Source organism: Dendrobates tinctorius, unplaced genomic scaffold, assembly GCF_039654945.1.
Source record: "Dendrobates tinctorius isolate UK_male_01 unplaced genomic scaffold, ASM3965494v1 ptg000104l, whole genome shotgun sequence".
In the NCBI taxonomy this organism is placed as follows: domain Eukaryota; kingdom Metazoa; phylum Chordata; class Amphibia; order Anura; family Dendrobatidae; genus Dendrobates; species Dendrobates tinctorius.
This window is the reverse complement of record NW_027361772.1, coordinates 8,943,369-8,970,899: the sequence shown is the minus strand read 5'-3', so window position 1 is coordinate 8,970,899 and position 27,531 is coordinate 8,943,369. Positions and strand designations below refer to the sequence as shown.

General features: G+C 45.3%; 1 protein-coding gene across 4 annotated transcripts; it reads right to left on the bottom strand.

Moving 5' to 3' along the window:
* Positions 1 to 325: 325 nt before the first annotated feature.
* Positions 326 to 24,931, bottom strand: GIPC1 (GIPC PDZ domain containing family member 1). 4 transcript variants are annotated; one of them, XM_073588723.1, is made up of 7 exons: positions 24,912 to 24,931; positions 7,496 to 7,817; positions 5,936 to 6,121; positions 4,378 to 4,558; positions 2,568 to 2,683; positions 2,323 to 2,404; positions 326 to 1,187 (listed from the first exon to the last, which is right to left on the bottom strand). In XM_073588723.1, the coding sequence occupies exons 2-7, from the start codon at positions 7,778 to 7,780 to the stop codon at positions 1,036 to 1,038; spliced, it is 1,002 nt and encodes a 333-aa protein (XP_073444824.1). In that variant the 5' UTR covers positions 7,781 to 7,817; positions 24,912 to 24,931; the 3' UTR covers positions 326 to 1,035. The 4 variants fall into 4 exon arrangements, with proteins under 4 accessions (XP_073444824.1, XP_073444822.1, XP_073444825.1 ...); XM_073588721.1 differs by lacking the exon at positions 24,912 to 24,931 and adding an exon at positions 11,046 to 11,203; XM_073588724.1 differs by lacking the exon at positions 24,912 to 24,931 and adding an exon at positions 11,046 to 11,203 and having other exon boundaries at positions 2,577 to 2,683.
* Between the last annotated feature and the right edge of the window lie 2,600 nt (positions 24,932 to 27,531).

The window sequence follows — 27,531 nt, the reverse complement described above, 5'->3', positions numbered from 1 at the left end:
CAAGGCTGCAGTGCTAACCACTGATCCACTGTGCTGCCCCCCCACTAACATATTGATGGCACATACGCAGGAGAGATTACCAGTGTAAGATGATTGGTTGGTGTGGCATCTGGTTGATATCTGCATCAGCCAGACGTTTGCAATATAAGGAGCCACATTTATTTATTGGTTATGGCGAAGTACTGCAGTCTATCCCCCAGGTAGCACCTGATGAGTGGAGGGGTGCCACGTGTTGGAGCCCACCCTTTAGTACTATTTATCACTATCACCCAAAGCCTAATTTATTTTTATTGTATCACTCCCAAGAAGAAATGGAGAACGCCCATGTATAAAATCTTTTAATAAATCCTGTTCTTCGTTTCTCTTACAATTATTATAGGGAACACAGAAAATAGACTTGTGAGTTGACAACATAAATTATCTAAGGTCAACGATTCCTCCAGGTCAGTAAGAAGAACTATAAACATTATTGCAATTCTGCCTCCCAGACACCGGGTGGCGCTAAGTAACCAGCATCTTCTGAAGACTGAGGGGTCTGTAACATACGACTCTTTTAGCAGATATAGACTTTGACGTTAGAAAAGTGTTCTGTACGGGTAGGAATGTCACCGGCGTGCGTTTCCGTGTTGAGATGTCCTCCTTTAGTGGGGGGAAAAAAAAGGGAGGTCCGACTATTCATTAGCTTATTTAAATCTCATTTTTGTAGATATTCTGAATGTCCGTCCGAGGAATGTAGTGGAGCGTTATTGTGGAGGTTGTAGTGTGCAGTACGGTCCCCGCCATCTTCTGTCCTGCGGTGGGTTTGCATTCTGAAAACGTGACTTAATGTCTATGCCCATTTGTATCAGTCACCCAGAGGTTAATCAGTGCCAGGGTCCTGACAGCAGTGGTTTAGCCCTTATCCGATCCCGTGTCACCAGTGTGCCAGTCCTCCACCCACCTCCTAGGGCTGGATGAGAGAAGAGGTGGACGGGAAGCAGCGGCTCCAACCCCCTTTACAAAAGACGAAGGGCATGGTGCAGGGGTTAAGATAATTTAGTAGCGTCCAGCCTTGGCATCGCCTATTGCGCCCCAGACGTCAAAGACGAACTCGTCGGGGAAAGCGAAGTCCCCTAGCGTGCGGTCCAAGGCCTGGGAGAAGTCGTCAGGGTTCTGTTTATCCAAGCCGAGCTCCACCATGGTGCCAGCTGCAAGCGAGGGCAAGAAGAGGTCAGAATGCAGAATATCTGGCGCAGATTTCACATTCACTCATCCAATTAAACAAAATTAAATAAATTATAGACCAGGGAGGAAAAAAGAAAGGAACACGAAGCAGTAATGATATTGAGTCGATATGTGCAGCCGACAGTTTAACCATCAGGGACCACTTACTATCACGGTATGATGGAGCCAATGCGAGCGCTCAGCCCTGCTAGATCACAACTCTCATCAGCCACCTCTCACTGACCCTTCCGGGTGCAGACGACTTTACTACTGAAACTAGTGACACCCCCTTTGTGAGAATCTGACACGCCATTACTAAGAAATCACGATGTGACACAACATGCAAAATAACCTGGATGTGCAGTGGAGTGGGTCTATGAATCACCCATAATGCACCTCCAGGCTAATTTGAATATGGCTTTAAAGGGGTTGTCCACTAGTCGGACAACCCCTTCTGAACCCTCACCCGTTCACCCAGTAAAATAAAAACTTATACTCACCTCCGTTATCGGCGCCGTTCCAGCGGTGTTGACGCCGACTCTCCCGGTGGACATTGTTCTGTCACACGATCCCTGAGGACAATCAGCACTGGCTTTATTCCCCTACTGACGTAATCGACATGCAGAGGGCAGCCGCAGCCCACACTTTTCCAGATGTCTTGATTTGTCTGAAGAAAAGGAGCGTGAAGCCGATGCTGATTGACCATAGTGATATAATGTCCCCCGAGAAAGGTCTACAAAATGTACAAGAAGCACAAACCCATTCCTTTTTATGTCTCACTCTAAACTCCCAACTAAGAGACTGGAAATTTTCCCGCCCCTCTTCCTTCCAACTAAGTTTAGGTTAGACCTTATCTTTGGCTGTTAGGCAACTGTCTGCAGCAGGAGCCTCCCCCCTATTGCCCGGCTTAATGAAGGAGACCAGTAATGTCACCATTCAATAGATTTCTGAGCCAATGACATGACTTTGACAGCCCTTTGCTTGAAATACTGTGTCAAAACTTACCTCAAATTTCCCCCACAGCCAACAATCTGCAGTGACTTCATCAATTTATTATTTTAGCAATGCAAAATACAACAGGCAATAAAACGAAAGATCATCAAGTTCTAGTCCGCTCACCCAGATCGCTGTCTCGGATGCCCATGTAGCTCTCCAGGAGATCGTCCACTTTCTGTATGGCTTTCTCCTCAATGACAGAGACCTGGGAGTCAGGGGAATGTACAGAGCGGTCAATTTGTATCACCCCCATATAATAGAAACGTAATGCACTCATCCCTATTAATGCACTCATCCCGATTGTCTCCAACCTTTCTGTACACACTACAGCAGTTCCTCCACTAAATACTTCAGCGCAGAAATCCCACCTCTCTCACCAGCTCCTCCACGGTCGGTGGTCCCTTGGCTCGGAGGCGTAACGTTCCTCTACCTGAGGATATCCCAGCACTATTTGCGGATGAGTTGGAGCGCTGACCGATCATATCTGAGAAGAAACAAGCAATAAACATATTTATACAGAGAAATCTCTTTAAAGCAAACCCACCTCACCTACTGTAGGGGGCTAACAAAGGCTAGTCTCTCCTGCTTACACCTAGTCCCTGGCACTATGTAGGTGCATTGGCCATTAAATGATCAGCCACATGCAACCTGCCTGCCGGACATTTTATAGACTTACTGACTGCACTTCCAGAACGATCGTTAATACAATATCATGGTTCTAGGCAGCACATGTGTACACTCCATGATGTGCTGCCGAGAACAATGTTTTTTAAGCAGGTTAAAAAAAAAAAAAAAAAAAAAAAAAAAAAAACCACTCCCCTGGAAGAACGAGCATTTGGCTCATTGATCAAACAATTGACGGCTGTTTAGACAAGCAAATACTTGGGAAAAGAACGTTCCTAGGAATGCTTGTTACCGATTATTGGCAAGTGTAAACACGCCCTTACTAGAACAGGATCAGGCAGAGAGATGGGGGTTGTGGACACGCAGTGGTATGTATCCGCAATACTCCAACAAATGGACCCTCTACCTAACAGTCTCCATTTTTAATACACATAACATGGTCAACATTTCCATGCAACACGTCATCAGAAATGTATTGTCTAAATCAGGTCTTTATGTTCAATGTAGTTTGTAAGAAAGTTGAACTTTTTTTTTTTTTTTTTTTTTTTGGGGGGGGGGGGTGGAAATAAAACAAACACAAGTATTGCCCCTGGAAAAATAAACAATGCCCTATTCTCACCTCCTGCATTGGCGGTCCGTTCCAGTGGTGCCAAGTCTCTAGTGACCACTTGTTATGCCACGCAAGCCCCGTAGCCAGCGCCACTGGAGCTGCACTAACACAGGAGGCGAGTTTAGGGTTTTTTTTTCACATGGGTTACTCCAGGGATTGTCTAGATAGTGCACAAGACCTAAAATATTATGTTCCTACATTCTGTTTGGCACATGGACATTAGCAGCAATAGATTGGTTTCACCAGTGAAGGGAGGAGGTGAGCTGTGACATCACTTACTGTAAATGGTGGATCCTGTCTTAACCACACTTATCACTTATATAAAAGGTGTTGTCTGCCAAGGATGATAATGAGACTGCTAAATAGTCATCTGTACACAAATAAATGAATGAATGAATGAATGAATGTATGTATGGCCTAATCGCCATTGAGAAAGATTGCAAGATTTCTGATTTGCAGTGTCTTCAATAGCAGTAACCCGAGCCAAATGCAGTATTCTGAGCGAAACCTCAGTCAGATCTGAGCAAATAGTCACACCCTGTACTAGCTGCGCTGAGCTCTTCCAGCACAATGGTGCATTACCCGTGAGATACCTACATCAGCAAACATTACACAAAGCCTGGAGAAAATACTTCTGAGGCATAATTCATCAAATCAGGGCAGAGACCAACATGAGGCAATGTGGAGATATGTCACAAAATAAAGCTTCGGGTGTGACTAGAGAAAAACAGACTTTAGAAGTAAACAAAGTACATGCAATAACTCCATATTACGTACAAACAGTATTAATAATTGACCCTGGAACGGCCTGTCGGAAAGGATCGGCGACTGCACAAGATTGCTACTGCGTTAAGATTTTTATGGGGTCGCTGAAGATTGCCGAGTACACAGAAGCATGGGGATGTTCTCATCCACCCCTTCATATTTGAACGTTATAATCTTACCAAAAGCTTTTCTGGGTTCACACAGCTTCACTGTGAAGGCTCTTCCTCGGGGCAGTTCCTTCAGCGTTCGGGCCACCTCAAAGTGCCGGCTACCAATAAGATTCTTCCCGTTAATGGATTCTATCATGTCCCCGACGCTGATGAGTTGCATCCTGTGGATGATGCTGCCTTCTTTAATACGCTGGAGAAACAGCAGAGGTTAGAAAAGTCCAACGTTAAGCCCACGATATACAAATTGGCCAGACGATGGGTTTGATGATCCTTCAGCTGGCAGCTCTCACTCCTGAGTCTCGTTCTGCTAAGAGATCCAGTGTTCTCTATAAGGCTGTGTGCCCACGTTGCATTTTTTTTAAGCGTTTCCACAGCATTTGTGCCGGATCAGACGCTGCAGAAACGCTTAAAAGAAGCTTCCAATTAAATTTCATGCATTTTTTGGCTTCTTGTGCCAATGCATGCGTTTTTAAACGCTTAGAAAACGCTTAGCGGCTAAAAACGCAGCATGCTCATTATTTTCCGCCATTTCCACTGTTCCCAGAAACCGCGCGGAAAAAAACGCATCAAAAACGCGCGGAAATAAAACGCGCAGTTTCTGGGAAGGAGTCCGGTTTTCTAAGCGTTTATAAACACATAGCCTAAGAGCGCCACTGTCTCTTCCAAGAGAATACGGTCTCATTCTGTTCAGGAATAGATGGACCGGCAGTCCGAAATCGGACAGAGAAAATCCTTACATCTCCCGACATCATCCATTGCGACACAGCCGGGAGGACCCCCCACACAGTCGGGAAAACCCCCACACATGCAGACGGGAGAACCCCCCCCACACACACGCAGACAGCCAGCCGGAAGGACCCCCCACACACGCATGCTGAGAGCCGGGAGAACCCCCATACACGCAAGCAGACAGCCAGGAGAACCCCCCACACACGCAGACAGCCGGGAGGACCCCATATACACACACACACAGCCGGGAGGTCCCCACACACACACACGCACGCAGGCAGCCGGGAGATCCCTCCACACACACACGCACGCAGGCAGGCGGAAGGACCACCCCACACGCACGCAGACAGCCGGGAGGACCCCCCCACACGCACGCAGACAGCCGGGAGGACCCCCCCCACACGCACGCAGACAGCCGGGAGGACCCCCCCACACGCACGCAGACAGCCGGGAGGACCCCCCACACACGCACGCAGACAGCCGGGAGGACCACCCCACACACGGACGCAGACAGCCGGGAGAACCCCCACACACACGAACGCAGACAGCCGGGAGAACCCCCCACACACACGAACGCAGACAGTCGGGAGGACCCCCCACACACACGAACGCAGACAGTCGAGAGGACCCCCCACACACACGAACGCAGAAAGTCGGGAGGACCCCCCACACACACGAACGCAGACAGTCGGGAGGACCCCCCACACACACGAACGCAGACAGTCGGGAGGACCCCCCACACAAGTCAGACTGTCATCCGAAACCATCGTGTTAGGGAAATGGAGTGGAGGGAGGCCTTAATTCATGCACTAAAACAACTTAGATCTTTTTATACTACCTTAATGAAGGCGTAACCAGAGCCGTTATCAGTGATGGTCAGGCCCAGCGAGTCTTCAGATTTATACACTTCAAGCTCCTTTTTCTGGCCTCGTACATGAGCAAAGATGAAGTCTTCCAGGCCTATCTGACCCCCCAAGAGCTTGTCCATGTCCAGACGGTGCGTGTTCAGTGTGCAGAACATCACCTGGAAGTACCAGAGCGAGCAAGAAAAGTGGTATTAGCCATAGGAGAATGCAGGGAAGACACAAGCTGCGCCTCCACTGCACCGGCATGTCCATCTACACAAACCATGGCTGTGAAGTCAGAGGCCGAATCATGGAGCCGGTGTCCGTTTTGGTGGAGTCAGTAAAAAACGACCAACTCTGACTCCTAAAATATATAATACATTGGGTCCAGTAGTACAATGCAGGAGGTGCTGTAAATTTCTTCATAATAATTTGGGAAAGTTCTAAATGTCCTATAAATGTCTGCTCTGTTCCTGATCTAAGGATCTCGGCTTTTATTGAGATGAATCTGTGCTTTATGTACCTGCTCAGTAGTGACCAGGGCTGTGGGGTCAGAGTCGGAGGTTTGCCTTACCGACTCCACATCCCCGATATAGTCACCAATAACATTGCGCTTGTAACGAGCAAAGAGAAGCCATAATTATAGACCACACTCCGTGTGACTCCCGGCGCTGCACTGATACTGGAGGAAAGCAGAATCATTGCTTACACCATAAACACAAGTTATTGCACAAACAGTGGCAGTAATAAAGCAGGAGGAGTAAAAAAAATAAAATAAAACCTGGTGATAAACCACTTACAGTCATATTAATCCCTTAATGATGCAATTTTTTCATTTTTGCGTTTTTTTGTTTTCTCCTTTTCTTCCAAGAGTCAACTTTTTTTTTAAATTATGTTATGGGTGCATTCATAAAGCCACGAGACAGGATAGAATTACAGCGCTGAATGACGCCATTTAATTTATCATATAGTGTCCTGAAAAATGGGGGGGAGGGGGTAAGCCAAATCAGATGAAAAAAAAAAACTGCAGTTCCGCCATTGTTTCAAACTTGTTTCTTGGGTTTCATTTACAAGGTGCTTAGTATATAAAAAGTAACCTAATGGGTTAGATAGGGTCATCTTTTAGAACATCAGATGTCTAGGGGGGCTGCGACACTATGGTCATATTTTTTTTTCCTTTTTGAATGAGAAAAAGGCAGCTGATTCAACTTTCTTTTGTACTTTTCACTATTTTTTGTAGTCTGTTCTGGGGGCTTGAACTAGAGATTGTTTGATCTCTTGTTCTAGAATACTTAATTTTTACTATATACTGCGATACAGTAAAAATCAAACCTAGGGCTGGGCTTCAGAGGAGCACCAAGATGGCAGCAACACTTAGGCAGTCAGTTTCCCTCGCAGCTTTGATCGCTGCTGTTAGAAGCAGGTGCTGGCCCTGTATGGAGCGGGCGCTGCTCCTAAGCCCCCTCCATGACTTAATGGTACGTCATGGAGCGAAAAGGGGTGACATATCATCTTTAGCGGACCGCTCTAGACCTCACCTGACATGTACTAACCTCACTTGCAGTTATATTGAATGCCTCTGCTATCTTGGCGTACAACTCCTTCACATTGCTGAACCCCTCAATCCTCCCAGTAGGGCTGCCGTGAGCCAGCTGGGCATGGAAAACCAGGCGAGGTCGCAGTGCAGGAGCGGGGGGTGGAAGGCCTGCTATCTGCGGTGAGATGGAGCTGCCGGAAACACCGTCAGCACGGGATACTCCCAAAGCGGTGCGCTCGCCCACATCGTCTTCCTCCATCAGTGGAGAAGCCTTCTTTCTTCGGCCAAGACCCAGCGGCATTGAGCCTCGTCTGTTGTACACAATCCGTAGGAATAAGCTGCAGGGAAGAAAATCGAAGACAATGTTAATATATGGCATATTGACTGAGGTTGCTCAGTCCAACCGTTTGCGTTGGAAGAGACTGAGGTGGGGGGGAGAGGGAGAGAGAGACAGAGAGGGGGGGGAGGAGACAGAGAGGGGGGGGGGGGGGAGACAGAGAGGGGGGGGGGGGGGAGACAGAGAGGGGGGGGGGGGAGACAGAGAGGGGGGGGGGGAGACAGAGAGGGGGGGGGGGGGGGAGACAGAGCCTTCCCATTGAATTGTAATATTAAGGTGAAAACACCTGAAAAATGGACAAGTTACAGCTTTTAAAAATTTGAGCCACAACTCATCAAGACCGGCGATCTTCACGCTTTTCTTGATGAGGGGGCAAGGATGCGAACGTGTAGGATACGTTCACAGAGGGGATTTTAGCGTGCAGGATACGTTCACAGTGGGGATTTTAGCGTGCGAACGTGTAGGATACGTTCACAGTGGGATTTTAGCGTGCGAACGTGTAGGATACGTTCACAGTGGGATTTTCGCGTGCGAACGTGTAGGATACGTTCAGTGGGGATTTTCGCGTGCGAACGTGTAGGATACGTTCACAGTGGGATTTTCGCGTGCGTGCAGGATGGGTTCACAGAAGGGATTTTAGCGTGCGTGCAGGATGTGTTCAGAGGGGATTTTAGCGAGCGTGTAGGATACGTTCACAGTGGGGATTTTCGCGTGCGAACGTGTAGGATACGTTCACAGTGGGATTTTCGCGTGCGAACGTGTAGGATACGTTCACAGTGGGATTCTCGCGTGCGAACGTGTAGGATACGTTCACAGTGGGATTTTCGCGTGCGAACGTGTAGGATACGTTCACAGTGGGATTCTCGCGTGCGAACGTGTAGGATACGTTCACAGTGGGATTCTCGCGTGCGAACGTGTAGGATACGTTCACAGTGGGATTCTCGCGTGCGAACGTGTAGGATACGTTCACAGTGGGATTCTCGCGTGCGAACGTGTAGGATACGTTCACAGTGGGATTTTCGCGTGCGAACGTGTAGGATACGTTCACAGTGGGATTTTCGCGTGCGAACGTGTAGGATACGTTCACAGTGGGATTTTCGCGTGCGAACGTGTAGGATACGTTCACAGTGGGATTTTCGCGTGCGAACGTGTAGGATACGCTCACAGTGGGATTTTCGCGTGCGAACGTGTAGGATACGTTCACAGTGGGATTTTCGCGTGCGAACGTGTAGGATACGTTCACAGTGGGATTTTCGCGTGCGAACGTGTAGGATACGTTCACAGTGGGATTTTCGCGTGCGAACGTGTAGGATACGCTCACAGTGGGATTTTCGCGTGCGAACGTGTAGGATACGCTCACAGTGGGATTTTGCTGTGCGAACGTGTAGGATACGTTCACAGAGGGGATTTTAGCATACAAACATGCAGGATACGTTCACAGAGGGGATTTTAGCGTACGAACATGTAGGATACGTTCACAGTGGGGATTTTAGCATGCGAACATGTAGGATACGGTCACAGTGGGGATTTTAGCGTGCAAGCGTGTAGGATACTTTCACAGTGGAGATTGTAGCATGCGCGCAGGATGGGTTCACAGAAGGGATTTTAGCGTGCGTGCAGGATGTGTTCAGAGGGGATTTTAGCATGCAGGACGGGTTTACAGTGTGGATTTTAATGTGCATGCAGGATATGTTCACAGAGGGGATTTTAGCATGATTGTATAGGATACGTTCATGAGGGGATTTTAACGTGCATGTATAGGATATGTTCACAGGTTGTTTTTAGCGTGTATATGTTCATGGGGGGATTTTAGCGTGCGTGTGTAGCATAGGTTCACAGAGGGGATTTTAGGAGTGTGTGTGTAAACAAAAAAGTGAACTGGGTAAGTGTGTGTATGTGTATATGGTGGTATGTGTATGGTATGCTGTGTGAGTATGATGCAGTGTGTGTGTGGTGTGTATATGGTGTGTGTGTGTATGGTGCAGTGTGTGTATGGTGCAGTGTGTGTATGGTGCAGTGTGTGTATGGTGCAGTGTGTGTGTGGTGCAGTGTGTGTGTGGTGCAGTGTGTGTGTGGTGCAGTGTGTGTGTGGTGCATGTGTATGGTGTGTGTGTGTATGTATGGTGTGTGTATGGTGCGTGTATGGTGCGTGTATGGTGCGTGTATGGTGCGTGTATGGTGCGTGTATGGTGCAGTGTGTGTATGGTGCAGTGTGTGTATGGTGCGTGTGTGTATATGGTGCGTGTGTGTATATGGTGTGTGTATGTATGGTGTGTGTATGTATGGTGCAGTGTATGGTGCGTGTGTGTATGTATGGTGTGTATATGGTGCAGTGTGTATATGGTGTGTGTGTATATGGTGTCTATATGGTGCAGTGTGTGTATATATGGTGTGTGTGTATATGGTGCAGTGTGTGTATGGTGTGGTGTGTGTATATGGTGTGTGTGTATATGGTGTGTGTGTGTGTGTGTATGTATGGTGTGTGTATATGGTGCGTGTGTGTATATGGTGTGTGTGTATGGTGTGTGTGTGTGTGTGTATGTATGGTGTGTGTATATGGTGCGTGTGTGTATATGCTGTGTGTGTGTGTATGTATGGTGTGTGTATATGGTGTGGGTGTATGGTGTCTATATGGTGCAGTGTGTGTATATGGTGTGTGTGTATATGGTGCGTGTGTGTATATGGTGTGTGTGTGTGTGTATGTATGGTGTGTGTATATGGTGTGTGTGTGTGTGTGTATGTATGGTGTGTGTATATGGTGCGTGTGTGTATATGCTGTGTGTGTGTGTGTATGTATGGTGTGTGTATATGGTGTGGGTGTATGGTGTCTATATGGTGCAGTGTGTGTATATGCTGTGTGTGTGTGTGTATGTATGGTGTGTGTGTGTATATGGTGTCTATATGGTGCAGTGTGTGTATATGGTATGGTGTGTATATGGTGCAGTGTGTGTATATGCTGTGTGTGTGTATGTATGGTGTGTATATGGTATGGTGTCTATATGGTGCAGTGTGTGTATATGGTGTGTGTGTATATGGTGCAGTGTGTGTATATGCTGTGTGTGTATATGGTGCAGTGTGTGTATATGCTGTGTGTGTGTGTACAGACTCCAGTATTATTCCCTACCGAACAGCCACTGTGCCTGTGATGCCGCACACACTCCTCTACAAGATGGTGCGTCTATCACCAGGTCCCATACATGACATGCTCATACACCGGCGCCCTCCATACCTCTCTTCTCCCCCGTCCTCCTGTCACGGGCAAATACCCGGCGCTTCCGCCTGTGTGTCTCTTTCTCGCTTCCCGGTGCCGCTTCCGGTTTCGGTGACTCTCCTCACATTAGTCAGTGTGGGCGTGGCTACCTCGGGAAACCGTGTTAAACGGCGACCAATCAGAGAAGCTGACTACACCAAGGTGGGCGTGGCCGCTCGAAGGCGTTCTGTGTAATAAGGTCAGCTGTCAATAAAGCTTGTTTAGGAAACATTGGCCAGCCTATAGTAGTTTTAGCTGGTTACCATGGTGATTATTCAAGAGATAAAAGAGGCTGCCGCCATTTTAATGTTTGGATAATGTGTACGGCAGAAATGGCAACTGGGAGTCCGAGCAGTCACAGCTGATAATATTATTATTAATGAGGCAATAAATGTCCATGAATTTTGTGATTACATAGTAACATAGTTATTAAGGTTGAAGGGAGACTTTAAGTCCATCTAGTTCAACCCATATCCTATCCTAACTTGCCCTAACATGTTGATCCAGAGGAAGGCAAAAAAAACCCCATGTGGCAACAGTAAGCTTCACACTGGGGAAAAAATTCCTTCCCGACTCCACATACGGCAATCAGACTAGCTCCCTGGATCAACGCAATATTAAGGAGACTAGTGTATATACCCTGTAATATTATACTTTTCAAGAAAGGCATCCAGTCCCTTCTTAAATTTTAGTAGGGAATCACTCATTACAACATCATATGGCAGAGAGTTCCATAGTCTCACTGCTCTTACAGTAAAGAATCCGCGTCTGAGAGTATGCTTAAACCTTCTTTCCTCCAGACGTAGAGGATGCCCCCTTGTCCCCGTCACAGGTCTAAGAGTAAAAAGATCATTAGAAAGATTTTGGTATTGTCCCCACATAAATTTATACATTGTAATAAGATCACCCCTAAGCCTTCGATTCTCCAAACTAAATAACCCCAAGTGTAATAACCTGTCTTGGTATTGCAGACCCCCTAGTTCCCTAATAACCTTGGTCGCTCTTCTCTGCACCCGCTCCAGTTCAGCTATGTCTTTCTTATACACCGGAGACCAGAACTGTACACAGTATTCTAAGTGTGGTCGCACTAGTGACTTATATAGAGGTAAAATTATGTTCTCCTCATGAGCATCTATGCCTCTTTTAATGCATCCCATTATTTTATTTGCCTTTGCAGCAGCTGCCTGACACTGGCCACTAAATGTGAGTTTGTCGTCCACCCATACACCCAGGTCTTTTTCAGTGACAGTTTTGCCCAGTGTTTTACAATTAAGCACATAATTATACATCTTGTTTGTTCTACCCAAGTGCATGACCTTACATTTATCCCCATTAAAGCTCATTTGCCATTTATCAGCCCAAGCTTCTAGTTTACATAAATCCTCCTGTAATATAAAATTGTCCTCCTTTGTATTGATTTTCCTGCAGAGTTTAGTGTCATCTGCAAATATTGAAATTCTACTCTCTATGCCCCCTACAAGGTCATTAATAAATATGTTAAAAAGAAGCGGGCCCAAAACTGACCCCTGTGGTACCCCACTGCTAACCGTGACCCAGTCCTAGTGTGCTCCATTAATAACCACCCTTTGTTTCCTATCCCTGAGCCAGCTCTTAACCCACCTACACATATTTTCCCCTATCCCCATTGTTCTCATTTTATGTATCAACCTTTTGTGTGGCACCGTATCAAAAGCTTTTGAAAAGTCCATGTACACCACGTCCACTGCATTCCCTTGGTCCAGTCCGGAACTTACCTCTTCATAAAAGCTTATCAGATTAGTCTGACAGGAACGGTCCCTTGTAAACCCATGTTGATATTGGGTCATGAGGTTATTCTTCTCCAGATACTCCAGTATAGTATCTCTTAGAAAACCCTCCAGGATTTTACCCACAGTTGAAGTTAAACTCACTGGCCTATAATTTCCAAGTTCAGTTTTTGTCCCCTTTTTGAATATTGGCACCACATTTGCCATACGCCAGTCCTGTGGTACAGACCCTGTTATTATGGAATCTTTAAAGATTAAAAATAATGGTCTATCTATGACTGTGCTTAATTCCTGCAGTACTCGGGGGTGTATCCCATCCGGGCCCGGGGATTTGTCAATTTTAGTGATTTTTAGATGCCGCCGTACTTCCTGCTGGGTTAAGCAGGTGACATTTAATGGAGATTTTTTATCCCTGATCATGTTATCCGTCATGGGATTTTCTTGTGTAAACACTGTTGAAAAAAAGTCATTTAGCATATTGGCTTTTTCCTCATCCTCCTCCACCATTTCACCCAGACTATTTTTAAAGGGGCCAACATTATCATTTTTTAGCTTCTTACTATTTATGTAGTTAAAGAATATTTTGGGATTATTTTTACTTTCTCTGGCAATGAGTCTCTCTGTCTCAATCTTTGCTGTTTTGATTTGCTTTTTACAGAATTTATTTAATCTTCTGTATTTATTTAATGCCTCATCACTACCTACTTGCTTTAATTCTCTAAATGCTTTATTTTTATCTCTTATTGCGCCCCTTACAGCTCTATTTAGCCATAGTGGTTTCCTCCTATTTCTCGCATGTTTATTCCCATACGGTATATATTGTGCACAGGTCCTATTCAGGATGCTAATAAACGTCTCACATTTTCTTTGTGTATTTTTATGTCTCAGGATATCGTCCCAGTTAATTGCACCAAGATCATCTCTCATCCGCTGGAAATTTGCTTTCCTGAAGTTTAGTGTCCTTGTAACCCCTCTACTACACATCTTATTAAAGGATACATGAAAACTTATTATTTTGTGATCACTATTACCCAAGTGACCCCCAACCCTTACATTTGATATGCGGTCTGGCCTGTTGGTTAATATTAGGTCTAGCAGTGCCCCCCCTCTTGTTGGGTCCTGAACCAGTTGTGAAAGGTAATTGTCTCTCATAGTTGTCAAAAACCTATTACCTTTGCTGAAACTGCAGGTTTCGGTTCCCCAATGTATTTCAGGGTAGTTGAAGTCCCCCCATAATAATGACTTCTCCTTGAGTCGCCGCTTCATCTATTTGCTTTATGAGGATATTCTCTGTAGCTTCCATTATTTTTGGAGACTTATAACAAACCCCTATCAGTAATTTATTATTTTTCCCCCCTCCCCTTATCTCTACCCACAGGGACTCTACATTTTCATTAGACTCATATATATTATCACGCAGGATGGGTTTTAAGGATGATTTTACATATAAACACACGCCTCCCCCTCATTTATTAGTACGGTCATTGCTGAATAGACTATAGCCCTGTAAATTAACCGCCCAGTCATGGCTCTCGTCCAGCCATGTCTCAGATATCCCCACCATGTCATAATTATGCTCCAACAACATTAACTCCAATTCCTCCATTTTGTTGGCGAGGCTTCTGGCATTAGTATACATGCACTTTATGTATCTCTCTGTACCTCTATTCTTTCTTAAATTATTAACTGTTCTAACCCCACCCCCCATGCCACCTCCACCCCCAATGTCATTATTTGTGCCCAGGTCTCTATCTGCACTGTCCTATAAAAGGAATACCCTCCCCCCCGTCCCTAGTTTAAACACTCCTCCAACCTTCTAGCCATTTTCTCCCCCAGCACAGCGGCACCCTCCCCATTGAGGTGCAGCCCGTCTCTAGCGTAGAACCTGTAGCCAACTGAGAAGTCGGCCCAGTTCTGCAGGAACCCAAACCCCTCCTTCCTATACCAATTCCTGAGCCACTTATTAACCTCCCTAATCTCCCGTTGCCTCTCTGGCGTGGCACGTGGTACAGGAAGTATTTCCGAAAATACCACCTTGGAGGTCCTTGCTTTAAGCTTACAGCCTAATTCCCTGAAATCATCTTTAAGGACCTTCCACCTACCTCTAACTTTGTCATTTGTGCCAATGTGCACCATGACCGCTGGATCCTCACCAGCCTCTCCCAGTAATCTGTCAACCCGATCAGCGATGTGTCGGACTCGAGCACCAGGTAGGCAGCACACCGTTCGACGATCCCTGTCTTTGTGACAGATTGCCCTATCTGTTCCCCTAATAATTGAGTCTCCCACTACCAGAACCTGTCTGGCCTGCCCTGCTCTCCTATTTCCCCCCTTACTGGAGCAGACACTCCTCCGGCTTTCAGCGGACATGCCTTGCTGCAGCAGTGCTACTCCTGCACTAACACTCCCCTCATCTGCCAACTTAGCAAACTTATGGGGGTGTGCCAGATCAGGACTAGCCTCCCTGTTGCTCTTCCCTCTACCCCACCTTCTAACTGTCACCCAGCTAGCTGCTTCATTGTCCTGCAGCTCCAACCTAGCATCCCCCCCCCCCCCATCTATCCCATTGAGCGTCTGCTCAGTGAGCAGAAGACTCCTTTCCATATTGTCTATGGATCTCAGTGTTGCCAGCTGCACATTTAGATCCAGAATCTGGGCTTCCAAATGCACAACGTGCTCACATCTCGCACAGCAGTATGCACCCTCGACCGGCTGTTCAAGGATTTCATACATGCGGCAAAACGTGCACTGGATGGCATTGGCAATAGTGGAGCACATCCTAATGGGGATTGCACCAGACAATAAGATAAGCAAAAATAAATAAAAAGTATTAATAAAATATAACAGCAATTCAGTAATACCTCCCTTGGAAACTCCCTGAATCCAAAGTCACTGAATCTCAAGTCACACACCACAGTTCGCACTTACGCTCAGGTCACACTCAGCTCGTTCACACTCGCTCAGGCAGAAGATTTAAAAGATTTTTTTATTTTTTTTTTCCCCTTTTACCAGCACACCACCTTGCTGCTCAATGCACTTCCAAAAGGAGTTAAGCCCCAACCAGCTGCCCCTTATAAACCCTTAATTACTGTATGAACTCCCACCCTTAATTAACCCCTTGTGAATATAGTTACACCTCAAGATTTAAATGCAATATAGTTAACCCTTAAAAACACACATAGTAAAATAAGAGATTAAAGATTAGAGAGAAAAAAAAAAAAATAGGTTAAACAAGCCCCCAAGCCCCCCAAAAATTGGACAGGTAGAAAGCACTCAGCAACCTACAATTCAGCAACTCACACAGGTATTTGTTATAGGTTTTCCAAACACCTCTTCACTGAATCTCAAGTCACACACTTACCACAGTTCGCACTTACGCTCAGGTCACACTCAGCTCGTTCACACTCGCTCAGGCAGAAGATTTAAAAGATTTTTTTATTTTTTTTTCCCCTTTTACCAGCACACCACCTTGCTGCTCAATGCACTTCCAAAAGACATATTAATAAATGATAGTTTAGCTTGCAGGAGAGGAGACTTAATAGCTGTCTACAAATATCTAAAGGGCTGTCACATTGTAGAAGGATCAACTTTATTCTCATTTGCACAAGGAAAGACTAGAAGCAATGGGATGAAACTGAATGGGAGGAGACACAGATTAGATATTAGAAAACTTTTTGACAGTTAGAGTGATCAATGAGTGGAACAGGCTGCCACGAGAAGTGGTGAGTTCTCCTTCAATGGAAGTCTTCAAACAGAGGCTGGACAGACATCTGACTGGGATGATTTAGCGAATCCTGCTTTGAGCAGGGGGTTGGACCAGATGGCCCAGGAGGTCCCTTCCAACTCTACCATTCTATGATTCTATGAGATGGAAACCACTACGTATATGCACGATTTATACATTGATCTGACAGGACGCCACAGTGGTGTTATGAATCTAAAGCCACGTTCAGACGTTCAGTATTTGGTCAGTATTTTACCTTGGTATTTGTAAGCCAAAAGCAGGAGTGGAAAAGTCTAAGGGTGTGTGCACACGGTGCGGTTTTGCTGCAGATCCGCAAGCAGAGTACAGTACAGTACAATGTTATCCAATGGCTTTTAAAAACCGCAGTGCACATGCTGCTGATTTTTCCGTGCAGATTTGCTGCGGTTTTAAATCCGCAGAATGTCAATTCTTTCTGTGGATTCCACTGCGGTTTGACACCTGCTCCATTGTCCACGTGTCAAACCGCAGGGGGAATCTGCAGGTAAACCACAGGTCATTTTTACCGGCAAATCCGCACAGAAAAATCCGCAGCTGAATCTGCACTGTGTGCACTCACCCTAATAGAAACCCGTCACCATTTCTGGATTTATCACCCACTCCTGGTTTTGTCTTTCAAATAATGAGGTCAAATACTGACCAAATACTGAGGTAAAACACTGACCAAATACTGATCGTGTGAATGTGGCCTACAACTACAACAAAAAAAAAAAATCAGTGTCTTAGAAAATCCTTTTTTTTCTCTTTTCCAGCATATAGGCAGGAGTGTGGAAAGGACTTCATACAAGATTGTTCATTTCCGCATATTCTCCAATACTAAAGAATCACAGTATATAGAACAAGTCATCAAACCACTGCAGGGTCAAGTTCCCTGAAAAATCTCCAAAAAAAATCAGTGAAAAGCAATAAAAAAAACCTGTCATGTGGCCGGTACATGGAACCAGGGGAATAGGGGCATGGGGCCTGGACATGGGGCATTGAACCAGCGCCATGGGGCCTGGACATGGGACCAGGGGTATGGATATGGGATATAGGGGCCCAAGATGGGGGACATTATTAATTAAAAGGGCATTGTTTAGGGACTTAATTACTATATGGAGGTTAAAATGATGAACCTACATTTATGGTGTCAAATTGGAGACATAATTACTCTAGTGGCCAATTAGGGAACATTACTGCTGTAATATAATTTATTTCTTAGAGTACTGTTTTCCTTGGTAGAATAAAAGGGGGATCTGAAGATTTAGGACTTCACTTAGAGACATTACCGGTGAGTCAGTGTGTTACCTGTACACTTACATATACACAGGGATCCTGTGTATAATGTAACTGGTGAGATATCTCACTGAGGTCAGGGCAGTTCATGGGCCCGCTCTGGTTGCAGCGAGTCATTCTCCCCTGCTCTTCAGTATGAGCGGCCGCCTCCACTCACGCTGATGAGCAAATGTCGCACAGATGGCTTGTGGCGTGCATTCTTTCATTTTGTTTATGTTTTTTTTTTTACAGTGGACAATGGCTTCTTGAGATGAGGTGTTAATGTGAGTGTAATGTGCTTTTTTATTCTATTCTTCATTTTACACTCGATGTAGACAGCACGGCTGAATACAACTCACAACATTGTCTCCTTCGCGCACTGATCTCCGCGCGAACAGGGGACAAGGACGAGAGCTTCCTCCAGCAGCCAGTGCCAGGGATCAGCGTGAACAGTACTGCTGATTCCCAGGCACCGATATGTGTCACACTGCTGACACACAGATGTCATCCGTGTGTCATCAGTGTGTACGTGTGTGGGATGTATTATGGCCCTGCTTCTGATACAAAAAAGTACATGTCAGAGTGTTTTGGCCACAGACACACGGTCGGTGGAAACACACTGACATGTGCACAGACCCATTCACTTGTATGGGTCTACATGTAAGTGTCTCTGGTACTTGTGAAAACTGTCACCACATGTACTAGAGACACTGACATGTGAAGGGGGCCTAACAAAGATAACGACTAGCAGGTGTTCGCATATAGCTGTAGGGAGGGCCCCTAGGGTCAATTCCTAATGTGGGCGCCGGACACCCCAGTCCGACGCTGGATGAATAGATATACGTGAGATATATAATTAGTGCCGTGCGTGCGTAGTTTACTGTACATGTATTTATCTAATAAATAAATGAAAAACAATGTGGTGTACCCCTTATTTAATAAATATATTTTAATTATATAAGAAACTAGCACCCTATATTGTTTTTCATGTGGCACTAAAGGGTGTTTAGCCTTATTTAACCTATTAAATAATTAAAAAAATGACGTGGGGTCCTCCCTATTTTCATAACCAGCTAAGGTAAAGCAGACAACAGCATGCTTATCAGGCTAGGAAGGTCCCTGGTTATTGGGCCCTACCCAGCCAAAAAATACTAGCCCATTGCTGCCTCTGAATTTTCGTATCCATATGATGCACCAATTCTGGCGCTTTGCCTGGCTTTTCCTGATTGAGTGGTGGCAATCGGGGTAATGGTATTGGGGTTTATGTCAGCTGCCATTTTTTAAAAATCACAGCTGCCATCAATCCCTGGGGTTAGTAATGGAGAGTTGTCTATCAGACACCCCGATACTGACCCAGTAATTAAAAAACACACACCCCAAAAAAATACTTTACTTGAATAAAGACTCCCCCACCCTGGTTCACCAATTTATTGAAAATACAAAATCCCACGCAGGTCCACCGTAATCCACCAAATCCAATGTAGTCCAGAAATAGATACCCGAGAAACACAAAAGAGAGAAAGAAACAAGAAACTGTCCCTATTTCACCAATTTATGAGTAAAAATTTTTGCTAATAAATTGATGAACAAGGGTCTGTCTCTTGTGTTTCTCTCTTTTTACAGTATGTTTTTCAGGTTTCCATTACTGGATTTACATTGGATTTAGTGATGAGCGAGTATACTCGTTGCTGGGGTTTTTCCGAGCATACTCGGGTGGTCTCCAGGTTTTTTGGCGTGCCCGGAGATTAAGATTTCGTCGTCTCAGCTGCATGATTTGCGGCTGCTAGACAGCTTGAATACATGTGAGGAATGCCTGTTTGTTAGGGAATTCCCACATCTATTCAGCCTGTCTACAAGTCGCAAATCATGCAGCTGAGACGGCGAAAACCAAATCTCCCAGCACGCCAAAATACTCGGAGGACACCCAAGCATGCTCGAGAAAACCCGAGCAACGAGTATACTCGCTCATCACTAACTGGATTCAGTGGATTACGACAGACCTGTGTAAGATTTTGTTTCAACAAATTGGTGAAACATTGATATTGTTTGGGAGTCTTTAGTCAAATAAAAAAAAAAATTGTGTGCAAGTTTTTTATTACTGGGTTACCAATAGGGGTGTCTGATTACTAACCCCAGGGCTTGATGCCAGCTGTGATTTTTGACAACCGCTACACTGATTGCCCTGGTGCATTGGGAAAAGCCAGGCAAAGAGCCAGAATAGACAGAGTCCAAGATCTAGTCTATGTCTTTTTTCCACAGCATAATCTGGCAATCCAACCTCCAAAGGCTCCACCTCCAGTAAATGGATTTGCTCCGGAGGAGTATAAAGGGCACTCTGTGGCTTTTCCCGTCTCTCACGGATTCTGCAGTCTCCTGAACAAGAGAGATTTGCCACCTGGTCCTTGCATGTGAAGAGAATTCATAGTGGTGTAAAAAACAAATGTATCAGCCAGTTGTAGTGTGATGCTAGTCACTACTCACAGACTAGCAATGAGGTGAGGAACTCCAGGAGTCCAAGGACAAAAGCCAGGAGTGTACGTCATAAACAGAGGGGCAAAGCAAAGGTGTCGTCAGGTCACAGTCCAGAGACAGAATTTCAATAAGTTAGCAGATTAAGACAAAGGGGCTAGGCAAACTTACAAACTTATGGTCAAAGGCAAATCCAAGGTCGGGCAACAGAGATCAGAATACTAGAACTCAAAAGTACAGAGTAACACATACTACTTGAGCAGAGCTACAACTGGCAGAGATCAGAGGCAGACAGACAGCTGAATAGCCTGAAAATCATTCCGAATAGGAGACACCTGTAGGAAACCCAGCATGCTCCGGCCCTGATTGGTCGACTTGATTGTCACTCCCCACACTGACAGCTCAGCAAGCCCATATTCCAGATTGGACAGCTGAGCTTTCTCTCACCATACTGAGTGGAGGAAGGTTTAGAGCTGATTCCAGGTGTGTCATTTGCATTTGGAAGCTGTTGTTGGCAACCCACAGCAAGCAGTCAAAGGAGATCTAAATGATGAGAATCTACCATCATTAGGCTGAAAAAAAGAGGAAATCCATCAGACAAATAGCAGAAATGTTAGGAGTGGCCAAATCAACAATTTGATACATGCTGCAAAAAAAAAAAAAAAAAAATAGCTCGCTGGTGAGCTTGGGAACTCAAAAAGGTCTGGACGTCCAAAGAAGACCACAGTGGCGGATGATCACAGAATTCTTTCCAAAGTGAAGAAAAACCCTTCACAACATCCACTCCAGTAAAGAACACTAACCAGGAAGCATGTGTTTCAGTATCTATGTCTACCATAATGACTAGACTTCATGAGAGCAAAGGTGAAAACCATTAATCAGCCTTAAAAATAGAACGGCCAGATTAAACTTTGCCAAAAAACATCTACAGAAGATGGCCCAGTTCTGGAAATGCATTCTTTAGACAGATGAAACTAAGATCAACTTGTACCAAAATGATGGGAAGAAAAAATTATGGAAAGGACTTGGAACGGCTCATGATCCAAAGCACACCACACCTTCTAACGCATGGTGGAGTCAGTGTGATGTGTGTTTGCTTGAGCATGCATGGCTCCCAACGGCACTGGGTCACTAGTGTTTACTGATGATGTGTCTGAAGACAGAAGCATACAGATAAATTCTGAAGGGCGATACTTTCAGCTTAGATTCAACCAAATGCAGCAAAGTTGATTGGACGGCGCTTCACAGTACAAATGGACAATGACCCAAAACATACTGCGAAAGCAACCCAGGAGTTTTTTAAATCGAAGAAGTGGAATATTCTGCAATGGCCGAGTCAATCACCAGATCTCAACCCCACCGAGATGCATTTCACATGTTTAAGACAAAACTTAAGGCAGAAAGACCCACCCAAACAAGCAACAACTGAAGTCACTGCAGTGAAAGCTGACAAAGCATCACAAAGGAGGAAACCCAGCATTTGGTGATGTCCATGGCTTCTAGACCTCAAGCACTCGTTGCCCGCAAAGGATTCTCTGCAAAGTATTAACAATGAACATTTTATTTATGGTAAAGTTAATTTGTCCAATTACTTTTGAGCCCCCCAAATAAGGAGGTTTTGTAGAAAAATGGTTGCAATTACTCCTTAAATTAAACCTGAAAGTCTTCACTTCAATTACATCTCAGTGGTTTATTTTTAATCCAAAATCTTGGCCTCCAGAGCTGAAATCACCAAGATTCAGTCACTGTGCATACATTTCTGGACTTAACTGTTTATGTGGCTCCTGAACTGGGGACTGCCCTACTTGTCAATTTCACTTAATAGGGTGCATCGGCATTGAGGTTCCTAATTGTACAGCCCATTTAAGTATTTACAAATATAAGTTAAAATTAATTATCTTTTTTAAAGTTCTATCATGAAATTTTTTTTCACTATCAAATCTTAGGCACTATATACCTCTATTGGTTTTGAATTATGACTGTGTCAGGGGAATACGAATAAATCATAGGGCTTCAAGGCAAGACTCCAAACTGGGCCTAACCCCCAGAAAAACAAGTATTTGGCCTGGTGACATCACATTGGGGCAATCACAGAAGACTGCTAACTTTTAGGTAGGGGTAAGAGAAGGGAATAAAATATTGTCCGATTTTCATCCAGAAAACTTGCATGATCTTCATCCTTATTGTCATCTATATTCCACCATCCATGTGTCTGTATTTTACGTTGGTGTCACATCCGTAGTTATACATCAACATTTTCCATTGTACAAGACCAATTACATATTACCGTTAGTGAAGCCCATTAATTTCCATGTTCTATGGGACCCCTTTCAAGCCTCTCCCCACAGTATGATGTGCAAAAGATGCCCCACACAGTATGAATACCCCACAGTGCATTCCCACTCACATTATCATGCCCAAAAAGTGCCCCCCAAATACAGTACGATGGTTCCACCATACAGTATGATACCCCCAAAATTCCCTCTATGAATAGTATAATGGCGCCACAGTGCATTCTCACAGTTTCTCCCCATGGTACACCCCCCCAGAAACTGAATGTCTATAGGCGTATTCCCCACCACACACTATAGCGCACCTTCTCCGCTATCAGAATTGTGCACTGGTAAATTGAAAGAAAAATTGGTGGATGCAGATACCATTGTATTTGGGATGCTAAGTAGTAGGTGGTGGCACTATTTGGCTCTTGGCCCACCAGGTCAATGGCGTGTCCATATATATATTTTTAAAGGAGGAATGCCTTGTATTGCCATTTTTTTAACGGTATAAATACGAAGGCCCAGTGGTCTACGGTAATATGACCAACTGTGACACCGGCTAATCTATACAGATCCATCTCCTTACAGAACGACGTAGCACTGACTTATACACTGGGGTTGTGTCAGTGTCAGAATTGAAGACACACCTGATTTGAAATGGGTGAATCTGAAAACGTACATTTGGCCGGTGATCAGCACAGACGTCATAAATGGAAACATCACCCTGGATAGAAGGGAATATATTTTCATGTAGTTCTGCTGGTTCATGGAGATGGGAGGAAATGAGTCCACTGGCTGGAGCCTTCCTGTGGAGTGTAGCCGTGCGGGCCTGTGTTAGGGGTGGTGGGATCTGAGCTGATATAAGGGCTCACATGCATATTACAGGATACATGGATGGTACCATCTGGCGGACATCTCCATGGGATGCACATCTGTGTAGGAGACAATGCTTCCTGACCGTACTGGAAGCGCTCCAAGAACACAACAGGAGACAGAGTTTCTTATTCTGCAACAATAGCGAATATTGCATAATTTCTTGTCTCTAACTCGAGGTGGTGAACAAAGAAGAAGAGGGCTTAGGCTATGTCACCAAGCTATTAGCATTAGAGATGGGAGAATTATTTTGCAGGACTCCAGGCCATCGGTCAGGTCAGTACCTTGTGACCATTCCACAGGATGCCTACGACTCTCCTTACCTCTCAGAACTTCCGGCTTCTTTTTGTCTCGTGCGACATCATCATTACAGTGTGACACGCACAGGACGTCGCTCCAACCCAACTAAATAAACGAAGGGACGACAATGCCGGGAGGTAAGCAAATTTGGAAACCTCCCGTCAAGCAGTCGTAGATTACTGACCCTATCAAATTGATCAGAGTCCTGCAAAAAGTATTTGCCATCCTAATTCTGGTCTTCACACATCTATGGTTAATGTGTTGATGACTTCTACAAAAGGCCTAAGCAGAACCATACTAATTTTCCAGAAACTACACTTGGCGAAACCAGCCAAATTGGACCGTACTCCGATTGTCATCCGAGTGCAGCCCTATTTTTTTTTTTTTTTTTTTTTTTTTTACAGACCCATGGATTGCATTGCCGTTTTTGAGCTGACACTCGGATTAAAATGCGACTAAATGTGCCATTCCCTTCAAGGGCTATCAACTTGTGTGTTCAGCAGCATTCATCTTTTTCCCCCCCTTGTTGCTAGTAACACTGGGGGAGCACATCTCTTAGGCCGGGGTCACACTAACCGACGCAAAATACAGTCAGTATTTTACATGCGTAATACGGATGAATGGCCCCTAAACAGTGCTCCGTATGTCATCCGTAATCAAGGTGTGGTCGCGTATTTTGCGCATTTTGCGCATGTCAGCATTCGTATGTAATCCGTATGGCATCCGTATGGCGAGATTTTCTCGCAGGCTGGCAAAATGGACATATAATGGAGCCCTATGGCAGGGTTTATACCAGAAACCAAAGAATAGATATAGACACATAGAATGCATGTATATATATATATATATATATATATATATATATATATATATATATATATATATATATATATATAGTGGGGAATAGATAGCTCAGCTGGGATCTTTGCTTTGGCACAAGCGTGTGGCTATGAAGTCACTTCAGCAGACTAGCAAGTTCCACATGGATATTGACACGGCATATTTATTGTGCACACTTGTTACTCAATGTTACACATGCCAAACATGAAATAAAACATCTAAGGCCGTCTGGCCACTAACTAACAATAGCAGACTAACTACAAAATAAACCTATATAACAGCAAAGAAGTCCATGTAATCTTACTGTGTCAGCTCCCAGCTCAGCAGACGAGATAGACTGAGAGATCCCAGCTCCTCCTAATTATATCAGCTGGACCAGTCAGGAAACCAAAAACCTGGATTGAATTAGTGGAGGGGGAACTACCAGTCCTTTCCTTGCTGATCACTAAGGTAACCAGGACTGGATTACAGTGAAATAAACTGGCTTCATCATCAGTACAGGGAGACATATGAAATGAAACGGGGAGAAATATACCTGTTTTCTAGCACCTCTCCCCTTGGCACCTCACACACCACCCTCCTCTGTTCGAGCCCGTGCGGTCGGACACGACGAGTCACCAAGCAGTGCGTTCTAGACAACGCATCTGCATTTCTGTGCGCTGTGCCCGCCCTGTGCTCAATGGAAAATTTAAACCCTTGTAATGCTAAGAACCAGCGTGTCACCCGCGCATTGCCTTCTTTTGCCCGGGACATCCACGTTAGGGGCGAATGGTCCGTCACTAGTCTAAACTGGCGACCTAGTAAATAATAGCGCAAGGTGCACAGGGCCCATTTCACAGCCAGGGCTTCCCGCTCAACTACACTGTAGTTCTTTTCTGCTCTCGTAAGCTTTCTGCTTAGATAGGCCACTGGGTGTTCCTCGCCATTTACTTCTTGAGACAAAACCGCGCCGAGGCCCACCCCAGAGGCGTCCGTTTGGACAATAAACTCCCGTTTAAAGTCTGGTGCAACCAACACTGATTGGTCACAGAGGACTGTTTTCAATCACTGAAAGGCCTCCTCTGCTTCTGCGTTCCACTTTATTGTGACAGATTTCGACCCCTTAGTAAGATCTGTGAGAGGAGCTGCGATGGTCGCAAAATGTTTGATGAACCGCCTATAATAACCAACGATCCCTAAAAAAGCTCCAACCTGTTTTTTGGTTACCGGTCGTGGCCAATTTTGAATAGCGTCCACTTTATTGGCTTGAGGCTTCATGATGCCTCTCCCTATGCTATATCCCAGATAGCGAGCCTCTTCCAATCCCAATGTACATTTCTTGGGATTGGCAGTCAACCCAGCTGTTTTTAGGGAGTCTAAGACGGCTTGTACTTTTGACAAATGCGTGTCCCAGTCATCGCTAAAGATAATAATGTCGTCCAAGTACGCGGATGCATACTGGCCATGGGGTTTTAGGACAATATCCATTAGACGTTGGAAGGTGGCTGCGGCACCATGCAACCCAAATGGCATATCTCGGTACTGGAATAATCCCTGGGGCGTAACAAAGGCAGTTTTCTCTTTGGCTGATTCCGTGAGGGGAATCTGCCAATAACCTTTTGTTAAGTCAATAGTGGATATATACCTGGCCGGACCCAGTCTCTCTATCAGTTCATCGACTCTTGGCATCGGGTAGGCATCGAATTTCCATACTTCATTTACTTTCCGAAAATCGTTACAAAATCGGGTAGTCCCATCGGGTTTGGGCACCAGTACGATAGGGCTAGCACAATCACTCCGGGACTCCTCAATGACCCCGAGCTCTAACATCTTCTTCACTCCTGGGCAATGGCTTGTCTCCAAGCCTCCGGAATTCGATATGGTTTTAGCCGTACCCGCGCCTGTGGATCAGTAACAATGTCATGTTTAATTAGGTGAGTCCGGCCAGGAAGTTCCGAGAAAATATCTGCGTTCCTCTGTATGAACTCCCTGGTCTCTCGTTTTTGGCTTTCGGATAGTGTGTCTGCAATACCCACTTCTGGCGGAGCTACCTGGGGGTCCTTTACCTTAGAAGGTGGTGCCCCTCGAGGCCCATCCTCAAGGGCAGCTCCTGCCACCAGACTCTCCCTGTCCCGCCAGGCCTTAAGCAAGTTTATGTGGTATATTTGTTCGGGCTTTTTCTTGTCTGGTTGGTGTATCTTATAATTTACTTCACCTATTCGTTCCAACACTTCGTATGGTCCCTGCCATTTTGCAAGAAATCTATTCTCTACGGTAGGCACCAATACCAACACCCTGTCTCCGGGTTGAAAGACTCGTATTTTTGCCGCTCGGTTGTATACCGTGCTTTGGGCATGTTGTGCGCGCTCTAAACACTCTTTAACTATTGGCATAACTGCTGCAATTCGGTCCTGCATAAGTGTTATGTGTTCAATTACACTCCGATAAGGAGTCACCTCTTGTTCCCAAGTCTCCTTGGCAATATCTAACAGGCCTCTAGGACACCACCCATAAACCAACTCAAAAGGTGAAAAGCCTGTGGAGGATTGGGGTACCTCACGTATAGCGAACAGGAGGTATGGTAGTAGGGCATCCCAATCTCTCCCGTCCTTATCCACCACCCTTTTCAACATTCCCTTTAAGGTTTTGTTAAAGCGCTCCACCAAACCGTCAGTCTGAGGGTGATATACTGAGGTATGCAAATGGGAGATTTTTAGTAGTTTACATAAATCCTTAAGTATACGAGACATAAAGGGGGTCCCTTGATCCGTAAGTATCTCTTTCGGAATGCCGGATCGGGAAAACATATTAACCAGCTCCTTTGAAATTGATTTCGCATTGGCATTCCGCAAGGGCACTGCTTCGGGATAACGCGTGGCGTAATCCAATACTACCAAAATGTACTGATGACCCCTGGCAGATTTAACTAATGGACCGACTATATC